General features: G+C 31.5%; 1 protein-coding gene across 1 annotated transcript; it reads right to left on the bottom strand.

Moving 5' to 3' along the window:
* Positions 1-10418: 10418 nt before the first annotated feature.
* Positions 10419-11826, bottom strand: LOC145957189 (uncharacterized). Its single transcript, XM_083073406.1, has 4 exons — positions 11570-11826; positions 11183-11241; positions 10974-11092; positions 10419-10736 (listed from the first exon to the last, which is right to left on the bottom strand). The coding sequence occupies exons 1-4, from the start codon at positions 11824-11826 to the stop codon at positions 10419-10421; spliced, it is 753 nt and encodes a 250-aa protein (XP_082929532.1).
* Between the last annotated feature and the right edge of the window lie 606 nt (positions 11827-12432).

Genomic DNA, 12432 nt, shown 5'->3' with positions numbered 1-12432 from the left:
AATTCCTTGAGCCATTTTCTTTCTGGGAGGTTTAGAGTCTACAATCCTTTTAGTTACATATTAGGAGGTGCAAGCAATTGTATAGAGATGGGGGAAAAGTGACTTATTTAACAGAGGATCAAACATACATCAACATCACACCTAAATCCAAAAGCATAGATGCATGCTAATTAAACCACAAGTTAGTTTGTGGCCAAGAGTCTAAGATAATTGATCATGGAATAGTGTATTTTCTTATTTATTGTCTTGAAGCATGGAAAGAAGAAAGACCCTTATTATATCTAGGTTTAAAAAAGTATGATTCTCAAATCCTGCACTTTTGACTTCCATGAATGTTTAAGCATCAGCGTGCTGTCTTATTTAACTTGTAACCACTCCACTGATTGAAACCCAAATTAACGTGATGTCCCTGAAGGTATATTTTTCAATCATGTGTTAAGTTAAGCCTGTTGAAGCTGAAACCATGGCTGCCTAAATTGTATATTAACAATCATTATTATATAGTTAGATGATATAATATCATTGTGGATCTGATTGAGATTGATACATAATGGATTAATTATCTTGGGGAAGGTGAAACTTTGGTACACTAGCAATTTTGTTTTTAAGAATAGCGCGGCTCCTGAAACTACTGGCAAGCTGCCAAAATCTGTGCATAACTTTTATTTATGACCATAGCATGGTAGTTTCTGTGAGCTCATTTTTTTTGGCTTTGAATGCAAGTGGGTGTTAAGTTCCCAATATTCAAATCACTACATGACACCACAAGGTGCCCAACTCATGCCAACTAGTGCTTATGTGACCTCACTGTGTGTATGAGCAACTGTGAGCTCACCTTGTTCAATGCAATTGGATTTCTGTGTTCCTAATCTCCAAGCGGTGTTGCCAGTTTATGACATGACACAGTGTGTGCTTGGTGCAAATAAACAATAGGTCTTCATTTAGTTGAATAAGCAATTTCAGTTTGGACAGATGCACTTTTTCTATGCCACCTATATGATCAGAATACAAGATAGAAATGGAGAATTTGTACTTAATAGGCCTTCTCCATTTCTTTTTCTGCATGTTGTGATGGATAGGCCTACCTGTGGTAGCTATATATTAATTGGGGACAAAACTTGGAAGTGTAGATAGGAGGGGATGACACCTAATTTTCATTATAGACTATATGGTACTACAATACTATATATCTTAGTTTTTGTCAATTCTCACAAAAGGTTTGTTGATGACTAATATCTGTCGAGCAACATGATTGACTGTCTTTAATGAAGTCTCTTCTCTCAATCACGTTTTTTCGTTTAGAAAACTCGAATTTGAGACTTATCTAAGAGAATCGAGTTTAGTATGATTCAGACTATTAAGACTTACTTAAGAGGATCGAGTTTAACATGATTCTGACCAATAATTTATTGGTCACACAAAAGGGTTTGGCTGTGAAGCTTATCTCTCCTTTAATTCATGATTATTCCTTGTAATAGTTAGCTTGGTTTTTCTTTCTAACAATTTTTCTATATTCTTTGAGGCCAGTTTTTAATGCCCTCCTACGTTGACAAAATGCGTGGGAATCTCTTCTATTCTAGCTTTTTTTAGGGTTAGACAGTGAGCACTTTTGGGGTGCAATCTATGAATTTTCAAATTGTCCTCTCTTAGTGGCTAATTAGACATTATTTTTTCAACCAACACCATCATTTGTTTTCGTTGCGATTTAAAATTGGCATGAGGGGCTTTACGTATTCAATGTTGATTTTGTCAACATGAACATGGCCAAGAGTCACTGCCATGACTTTGCCATCTCACTCCAATACTTTGGTGCTTCTATTTTACATTTCATTTATGCATCCACCGACTGTTGCCATTATTATTTATTTTTCTATAGACAGCCTGTTTTGTTGAATAATAACACATGATGTACATTTTTCCTTTTGAAAACAAGAAAAAGGTACCCATCAATCAATTCAACATATATTGGCCTCCCAAGATTTCTCAATTCAGTGCCTTTATGCTGGATTGACCCAATTCAAAAGTAGCTAATTGACATAAATAAAATGTAATCTAAGAGCCAGCTAGAAGCCACTAATCACTGTATTAGAATATCACTTACAAATTCTAAATTGTCATTTTGCATGCTAAGATGATGACTCCTTCTAAGTTACTCCAACCATACTGGTGCTACCAACCAAAGGCTCATGGATCACTAAGGCCATTAAGTTTTAACCTCTAATGGGATAATGCCTTTTTTTAGTTGCATTTTGAGAACGTTTCTGTATTCACAAAACTCTGAAAGAAAATTCTTAAAAAGAATTTTTCGTATAATGGGTGGGCATCTTCTTATTCTACAAAGAACTATCGTTAAGCCACTTTATTTGACTATTTTTTGTTAAGCCACCTTATTTCAACCAACGTGTTAATGGTACCCATTGTTATTAAAAAGTAATATTATTCTTTAATAGTTGAAATTAAGTAATTGTCAAATAATGTCACTCAAGTTAACATTTTTTTTTAATTGTGGATGATATATTAATGGTGGGCCAGCCAGATTGTTTAATTTTAAAAATTATAGAACCAAGTTTACAACATAAAAAATTGAAAAACCAAATTACTCATTCACGAAATATGAACTAAAATTGGTATAATATCACATTTTGAACTTATGCGGATCCCTTTCCTAATTTTATATAATAATTTTACCCTCAAATACTTTACATTTCATTTTTGAGGATACACAGACTCATCCTTCAAGGAGAAGATTAAGTATAAGAAAAGGGGGGAAAATCATCAGACAAGATCATTGCATGCCAGCACAGAAAGTGTTTGCCGAACTTGATGTGTAAGCTTTGATGTTTTTTCTTTATTTTGGGCGTGCCGTCGTTTTAAAAGTGTCCCCCTTGTTGTGATCTTATATACCCATAACCAGAATTAATTATAAACTCTTCATCCTCTTATCTATACGTTGTATATGGCTCATTTAATTTTTCAACCACCATGACCAAAATTTAATTATTTTTTTCGGGGGTCGATTATGAAACTAATCTTATATAGTTCTTAGGTCAAAGGTTGAATTAAAGTTCTCTATTCCTTTCTTAAAATATGTTGTGTAAGAATTAAAATGTACATACCCGCATATTTTTGCCAATATACATGTTTTTATACTAAAAATGGCCATATTGGGCTTTTGGACTAAAGCTCGCTCTATCTCATGTGTTGATACATCAAGTATGTGTCTGAAAGTGACCCAGAATCTTACAAGATATTCAAAATCGAATTTGATTTCATTTTTCTGGTTCACGATCATTTTCATATTTCAATTGAAACAAAGTATTCCCTTGCATAAAAACCTTGCAATATTCTCATATCCCATTAATTGGGGCATCCAATGCCCACAACTTTTCAACTCTTCATACTCATGCACTTATGCATGGGGTGGGTTCAATTGTATCTTGCCTTAGTTGTCTAACACAAGCATATTAATATAATCCCTCATGTCCTGCAATTATCAAATTTTTGGGTACAAAAGCATTAAGGATAAGGAAATCAAGCAATTCATTGGATATCGATCATCTTTCTCTGTTCATATTTATGTGGACTACATTCCTATGTTTGTTCTCTAATGATAACAATCCTATGTTATCCAATAGTTCCATTAATCTGTCATTTCTAAGAAATGATTGGTTTACCAAATAAGTGGGGGGATAAAATAATAAGAGAATACGTGATAGAGAAGATCATAGTGAATTATGAAGTTTGAAAACGTTTGCACAAAACAAAAGCAAATGTCGTAACAAGATAACATCGATCTATCAATCTAAGACCATAATGGAACACATCATTAAAATAAGAATAGAACATAGTGTTTGAGGATATAATGAAAAGGCAACAATGCGAAGGAGCTAGCAGAGTGGAGTTGGACTTTGAGAGCATGTGAAACCCACTGACCTAAAAGGAAACTGCTATAATATTATTATCATGAAAATGAAAATATTGATTCAACACACATGAAGATTCATTTCCACACGCTCAAAAAGCGAACAAGAAGTAACACTGTAACAAGAAGTGAAAAAGTGGTAGTGCTCCCTACTGTTTTTGTTGCTGACACTGAACTTGGAACACAAGCGTGAGAGCATGCTGCTTGGAATGAAACCAATACCCTTTCTTTCTGTCTCTCTCATTTTGTGTGTCAATCAGAAGAACTAACATGCACAGGACCAAGCACCAAAATAGATTAGCATCCACGTTTATATGAAAGATTTTTATACACTATAACTATTGAATATGAAATTTTATATTAAATAAATCATCCTTATATAAGTATGTAATTACTATGTAAACTCGTGGGGTTATGATTATGATAGTGGTGGAATCTCTGACCATAATTTTAATTGAAATAGATTATTGGTTTTAGTTTTATTATTGTTATTACAGGAGATTTGTTCTTACCATGCATCATTGAACAACGAGTAAATTATTAGTCAAGCTAGAATGTGTACGATTTATGAATCAATTACCGAGAAGTGTTAGGTCGATAACTAGTTGAGACCCATTGTTTACTGTTTAATTACCAATAATATGTATGATGCAAAAAACCATGATTGTAAATTATAGCCAATTGTGTTTGCACTAACTACATTTTTCTACCGTTTTCTGTAATTTTTGTAATAATCTCGTTAATCCGCTGTCAAGTGTCCTAAAGTACAACTTAAGGAATCAGTAAATCGAAAAAAATTTATTAGAAAGTGAGTCCATTGAATATCATCAATTCATCATGTAAGAGTGTACTTCCTTTGTCTAGTAGGAAGAGTGGTATTTTAGTTTTTTAATATAATATTAGTTACCTTTTTTCATTTAAATTTTTAATGATAATTTTTAAAGATTGTCGAGTTGTCTCCCTTTTAACAAAGACCAATAATGAAATTTTTTTGATAAAATTATTAAAAAATTTCATTTATTTATTAACTTTTATTGGTCTCCAAAAAATACTTATCCTCTATTCTCATTTATAAGAAAAAATATTTTTTTCCTTACTTGGAACATAAGATTGTTGCATGCTACTTCATGTAACCATAATTACAAGCGCAATTACAATTTTGCAATTTAGAAATCTTGATCACGTGATCCGAGGAGGCCAAAATGCCACACTAATGATCTTTAATTTGGTGGTTGAAAACTTATTTAAAATGGTGGTAATGATGAAAAAGAAGTGTAGATCAACTTTCTGAGATACTCAAATGTCCAAATAAGACTCCTAAGTAAAATGCTAAGTGATTGGAAATCCTTTGCCTCATTCATATATTTTCATTTAGTAGCTAAACGTACTTTTAAAATTATGGATTCATAACTTAGTGTCAAAGCCTCTAGCTATTAGAGTTCGCTCATTTTCCCAATTCTTTCAATAAAAATGTTAGATTTCAGTAAATGGTTTGTAAGCTTGTGAATTGTTCACACTCAAATAGAAAGGACTCATGTGTGAACGAAGTTACTATAAATATAAAATTAATAGAAATATAATATAATATATATGGTTAAAACACTAATTTGGTCCCTTATAATATTTTTTTGTTTCAATTTAGTCTCACTTTTATTTTTGGTTTCAATTTGGTCCCTAATAATTTAAATTAGTGCAATGTCAGACTTCCGTCCAAATTATTTAAATGGAGTTAACTGTTGGCCATGTGGATGCCGCGTAGATGCATAGGTGGATGCCAAATTTCTTTAATGCACTGGAACCATAACGGCCCGTTTTGAAACCAGAACGGTCCGTTCCGGTTGCACTCTTGGTGTGTTAATTTTGCACCTGGAACGGCCCGTTCCAGGTGCAAAATTAACACACCAATAGTGCAACCAGAACGAGCTGTTCTAGTTTCAGAATGGGTCGTTTTGGTTCTAGAAGAATGCCAAACATAAACAGTCTATGATTATAGTTCACGCCCGTGATTCTAAATCACGGTTGTGAATCGTGCAAGGAAAAAGACCCAAGATACAAAGCATTTCAAACACTGGATTTAGTAATATTGTCAATGGGGATTGATAACTTCAATTGCTAAACATTTGGGCTATACAGGACAATGCAATGTATCACTAAGGACAATGGTAGCAAGTTTTATTTTATTGTTAGTCAAACTGGAGTGAACCACTTACTACCAAATCGACACTATACAGTCAAGGATGAAACGACATGGTATTTTCTCTTGAAGTCATTGATCGATATATCCCAACAACAACAACTTGTTCTTGAGGAGGTACAACATGAAATAGAGAAAGAGGACACACAAGACCAATATTTCACCACACAACCACATGTACAGGTAGATAATGCTGATATCGTATTAGTTATTTAGTGTTATATGGTTGACAAGATGTATTATTGGCACCTTCAGCGTTATCCAGATGATTTCTCTTCTTAGTAATTTCTTTGAACTTTCTTAGTATATGTTATGTTATGAATTTTTATTTTCAATTTTTGAACTATATTGCGTCATTTTGTTGAACGTACGTATGTGGTTGGCATTCTAGAACGACCCGTTCTGAATTCAGAACGGTCCGTTCTAAAACTAGAATGGCCCGTTCTGGTTTCAGAACGCCCCGTTCTGATGCACTCGTGGTGTGTTAATTTTGCATCTGGAACGGGTCGTTCCAGATGCAAAATTAACACACAACATGTGCAACCAGAATCGGCCGTTCTAGTTTCAGGAGCATTAAAGAAATTTGGCATCCACCTATGCATCTACGTGGCATCCACCTAGCATCCACGTGGCCAACAGTTAACTCTATTTAAATAATTTGGACGGAAGTCCGACATTGCACTAATTTAAATTATTAGGGACCAAATTGAAACAAAAAATTAAAGTGGGACTAAATTGAAACAAAAAAAATATTATAAGGGACTAAATTAGGGTTTTAATATATCTCTCTCTTTCTCTCTCTCTATATATATATATATATATATATATTTAACGGTGTAAGTTTTCTTTTTAAATTATTGATGATTCCTAACAAATTAAAGGTGTGTAAGTGGCATCGTGTCGCCCTTATGCAAGACATTTTAAAATACGATTAAAGTTCTTAAAAAAAATTTATTTATCGATTTTAGTTTTTAGTTTTCGAACAAATTTTTTTTTAATTTTATTCTCTGATTTTTTGTTGAATTTAAAATATTTTTAATCCTTTTAAGATATGAGGACATGACTACGTGCCTAGGCCTAGGTTTGGGCTCTTAGTTAATGGCTCACTATATATATACCTCCTTTTTATTTTATAAGTACACTCTCTTTTTTAAAAAATAATTCAATTTATAAAATATTTTAATTTCTTTAAAAAAATTAATTTTACATTCTCAATATTCAATTTAGTACTTTTCTTTTTCTTTTCACACATCCCCTTTTCTTTTCTTTTCAGTTTTCATGTATATCCCTTACCTTTCCTTGTAACATCCTAAAATTCAGATACAATATTATTATATTATTCTTAAAATAGTAATCAAATTTTTTTTGTTATTATATTTTAAGAACAAATAGAAAATAAGTATAATATTTTATAATTTTAATACATTAAAATTTTTATTGTCAAATTTTCAGAAATTAAAATGGAAATATATAATATTTAATTATATTCAAAAATCCTGTTTATAATATATTTTTTTAGAATAATATTTTAATTATAAATTATATTAAATTATTACAATATATATATATATATATATATTTTGTAAATTTAATTTTAGAATTGGATTATTATATATAAATATATAAAAATACATATAAATATATATATATATATATAAATACATATAAATATATATATATATATATACGCATCTTATAATTTTTTTCTTCTTCCCAAAATTTTTAGTGAATTCAAAAAAAAATGAAAAAAAATGAAAATCCGCGCAATAAATGCACGGATATACCCAGAAGCTCAGAAATCTTATCTTTACTGATTTCAAATGATTCTACGCTATCCATACGTAACTAAAAGAAGCAAATGGTAGTGAAACTAAATTAATTGAAATCAATTTACCATTAGATAGCAACTAAGTAATCATTACCTCTCATGCTATAAATAGGCTTCATCTGCAGTAAAATTTGAGACACAAGTTACGAAGTAGAAAAAGAGAGAAGTAAGAAAAGAGAGAAAGAAGAGAAGAGAGAAAAAGAGCAAGAGAGCGAAGTGAGCAGAAAGAGAATAAAATTTTTACACAACTACCTCTTGATAAGTCTACATTCCAAGGTAAGGGGGAGGAGAACTTTATCTCTTTAAAATTTTATATACTACTATGTTTATTTATTTATGTTATTTTTATGTATATTTATTTAGTGGGGTGTCCCTAACCTCATTTATTTGCTTAACCTATGATTATTTTTATCTATAATAATTAATAAGATGTTCATATTTTATATTGTTTAATTATTCTATAATGATTATTATTTTCATGATTGATACTCTTAATATATTCTTGTTACATAAATATATTTATTGTAAATATATTTTATAATCAACTATAATATAATTTTGATATCTTGGACTCATCTTGTTGTTATTTCTTCATGTATTTATGAAAATAAATATTGTTCTATGGCCATAGAAGATAAAGTTTGAATTATTTGTAGTTGGAGGTTCGACCTTGGAAATTTAAATGAGTAAGGACTTATGGTGAAATATCCTGTTTGATATTTGGTTGATATTATGATAATGTTCATTTATCCTGACTAGTCACTATTAAAATAATTCAAATTTTATTATAACAATAAAAATTTAATTTTTATGTTTACTATAGACAATCTTGTTCTTTATTTAATTAATTCTATTTATTTGATAAGTGTTCTCACTCCTTATTTTTTTGTGTAAAATTAAATATATCATAAAATAGATGGATCTACCAGCCATTCTAGGTCCTTTTACAGCAGTTATCACTGCCATTTTTCCTGGGGATAATTGGAGTGTAATCGTTGTCTCCAACTTAGTCACGTTCCAAGGCATAGGACTGTTTTCGTTCGTTTTCTTTCCCAATCAAGAAAATCCCACTATTATAGATGGACCCATTATAGTGACTTTCTTTATACCACCAACAAATCATGCAAATCCTATTGTAAACTTATTTCCACCACCAATGTAAATACTATAGTAGTAGTAGTAGAAAAAAAAATAGTATGTAAGGCATGTACTCTAAATAATAGTAGAATAATATGTAATGTAAATATTGGAAATAATAATTTAAGATATGAGTAGTTTATAATTACCCATATTATTGAAAATATTTTTAGGTCATTATAAGTTAATTATATGTATGTGAGTTTGAAACTTTTCTTTTATTAATTATTTGTGTTCTCAATCTATAAATATATATAAATTACCTGCAAATATATATACGTATAAAATTGGGGTTAATATTCATACTATTAGACTTACATTTTAATGGTATCAGAGCAACGTTCCATGTGTAACTTGGGGAAATATGCTAACCATGTTTCTAGTATAATAAACTAATCTATAAAGTTTTAGATGGCAGGAAGAAGAAATACCGAACTGACAGAGGTTGTACAAGCTATTAAGGACATGGCTGCAGCCTTGTTAAGAAATCAACGAATGGAAGGAATGGGGGAGTCACAGGGATTGGTTGAATTTAGGAGAAATAAACCTTCCCATTTTGACGGAGGGTATAATCCTGAAAAAGCTGAATTATGGATTAAAGAAATAGAAAAAGATATTCTGAGGCATAAACTGTCCTGATAATCAAAAAGTGAACTATGCAGTATTTATGTTAGTAGGAGAAGCGGAATATTGGTGGGATAGTACTAGAAGGTTATTAGAAGGAGGGAGAATAATTATTACATGGGAAATGTTTAGAGCTAAATTTTTTGAAAAATATTTTCCTAATGATGTTAGGAGGGCTAAAGAAATAGAATTTATGCAATTAAAACAAGGAAATATGACAGTAGGAGAGTATGCTTCTAAATTTGAGTAATTGGAAAAATATTCTGCTTTCTTTTATCACCTTGATGAGAGGATCAAGTGTATTAAATTTGAGGATGGACTTAGACTAGAATTAAGAAAGACAGTAGGAATATTAGAAATTTCTGATTTTCCCACATTAATACACAAGTGTTGTTTTCTAGAAGGTTTTGATCACAATAGGGATAACCATAGTAGTCAATCCCGGATAGCGGAGCGGAGCGGTCGACCCTAAAAACGGGATAGCGGATGACGCAGAGCAGGATAACCGCTTTTTTAATATTAATTTATATATATTAAATAATTAATAATATATATATATATATATATATATAGAAGCTAAAAAAAACTCTAACTTCATGCATTAAACATTTTTAATAATTAAAAGTTCATAGTACTCAAACAATACATAATATAAAATGTCTTCAAAACAAAGTGCTAAAGTTCTAAGTAAGTAAAAAATTAAACATTATAGTTTAATCTTCTTCCTCATCAAGATTAAAGTCTTCCTCTCCCTCAAATTCATCACCCTCACTAGCATTAGAATTATATTCTTCTTCTTCCTCTACTTCATCATCATCCTCGTCTTCTAGAACTTCCATCACTTTTTTTCCTTTATCTTTATTGGATGTAGATGCAATTGTTGATGTCTTGTTCACTTGTGTTTGTCTCCTAGTGTATTTCAAAGGTTCACCAGCATCACTTGCCTGGGCAACATCTCTCCAAGTTAAAACATCATCATCAAACACCAAGTCATCTTCAAAATCATCCTCATCATTCTCTTCTCCCAACATCTATTCATTGTTATCATCAACTTCATTTAAAGCAATTGGATCAATTGCATCTTAACACTCAAAGAGTTCTTGAAGAGTTTGATTATATTTAATAAAAACCAAGTCTTGAAGCTTTTGGTGCTCAAGCTTACTTCTCTTCTTTGAGTGAATCTATAATAATTTAAGAACATGACGGTTAGTTAATTTTCCATTTTCAATAGTAAACTCAAATTTAAATCCATTAATTCATTAACTTACATGCTCAAAGGTACTCCAATTACGCTCGCAACCAGATGAGCTACAAGTCAAGCTTAGTACCTTAATGGCAATAATTTGCAAATGTGGTGTATGTCCTCCATACATCTTCCACCACTCATCTATAAATGCAAATATTATTATATAAATAAATTATCAAATAACTATAAAATTTGTAAGTGAAGTTAAGGCTTAAGAAAAGTCTCACTTACCAGGAGCCATTTTAACCCTTGCTCTAACTACTGCAGGAATGCCAAATCTTCCTCCTGCCCTTTAATATATTGCCAACTGATGGTGAACATTGTCTACAATGTCATTATTTTCACTAAGCCTATCAATACATTTGAAAAGGCCATCCACCACTTCATCATCAGCATCCATTATTGTTGAATTTTTATAATAGAATTCAGGATTTAGATAATATCTTGTTGCATGCAACGGATGATGGAGTTGACAATCCCATCTTCTATCAACAATTGCAAATATATCCTTGTATTTTTCTTTATTATAATTAAAAGAAATTTGAATTGCCTCTTTAGCCCTCTCCATTACTTCATAAATGTAACCCATTGCCAGTTTTTTTTTCATTATCTACCAACCTCAACACACGTACAATAGGTCTCATAGCCTTTAAAGCATAAACAACATCACTCCAAAATGTAGGCATAAGAGCAATATTCGTTGCTTTCTTCCCCTTAGCTTCTTTGGCTCCTTTTGATTGCAACCATTCGTCAGAAGTAAACATTCTTCTAAGATTTGCCTTTAACTTATGCAATCGTTGCAAAGTAAGGAAGGTGGTAGCAAATCTTGTAACTCCATGCCTCACCAATTCGACCTTATTTGTATACTTCCTCATGGTGTTTAGGGTCAATGTATGATTATAAATGTAACCCACAAGCTTGATGTCTCTTTGTATTACCCTTTTAACTTTAGGGATTTTTTCACAAACATTGTTCCCATTGAACTATTTACCAAAAAGTTCTATTTTTTCTATTTGTCCAACCATCAGACATAATTGAGCACCCATATTTTACTCTCTCCTCTTCATGGCCCTTCAATAAGCCCTTGGTGTATTCCAACTCTTTTTTAAGGAGTGGCACTCTTAATTCATGGTATATTGGTGGCTTTAAATGGGGACCATAGGTGCCAATAGCTTCAACCATCAATTTGAAGCTTTTTGATCTAGCAACATTGAATGCAATTCCATTCCGATAAAAAAAATGAGCAATGTACTGAATTACCCTTGCTCTTGCTTCCTTAGTACAAGCATTATTTAAACTTGTTTGCCACAATCCCTTATTCAATTTGATATTTTCTTCTGCCTTTCTAGTAAAGTGCAAATCAAGGGGACCTTTGACATTTATACCCCTCCTCTTGGTAACAGAAGTGGCTTCACTTGATGTGGATGAAGGTCTCTTAATTCTAGAGATGGCTTGGATGTCATCCTCCTCTTCATTTTCAT

The sequence above is a fragment of the Cajanus cajan genome, chromosome 4 (assembly GCF_000230855.2).
Source record: "Cajanus cajan strain Asha chromosome 4, NIPB_CcT2T_4, whole genome shotgun sequence".
Classification (NCBI taxonomy): domain Eukaryota; kingdom Viridiplantae; phylum Streptophyta; class Magnoliopsida; order Fabales; family Fabaceae; genus Cajanus; species Cajanus cajan.
This window is presented reverse-complemented; position numbering and strand designations above follow the sequence as displayed.

Bases quoted from the DNA above. Each gene is read 5' to 3' on its own strand.
- LOC145957189 (XM_083073406.1), bottom strand. From the start codon at position 11,826: ATGAGGAAGTATACAAATAAGGTCGAATTGGTGAGGCATGGAGTTACA. The intron at 11,093-11,182 runs GTAAGTGAGACT...TTGCATTTATAG, and splicing joins AAGGGTTAAAATGGCTCCTG to ATGAGTGGTGGAAGATGTAT. The intron at 10,737-10,973 runs GTAAGTTAATGA...AACAATGAATAG, and splicing joins ATTGGAGTACCTTTGAGCAT to ATGTTGGGAGAAGAGAATGA.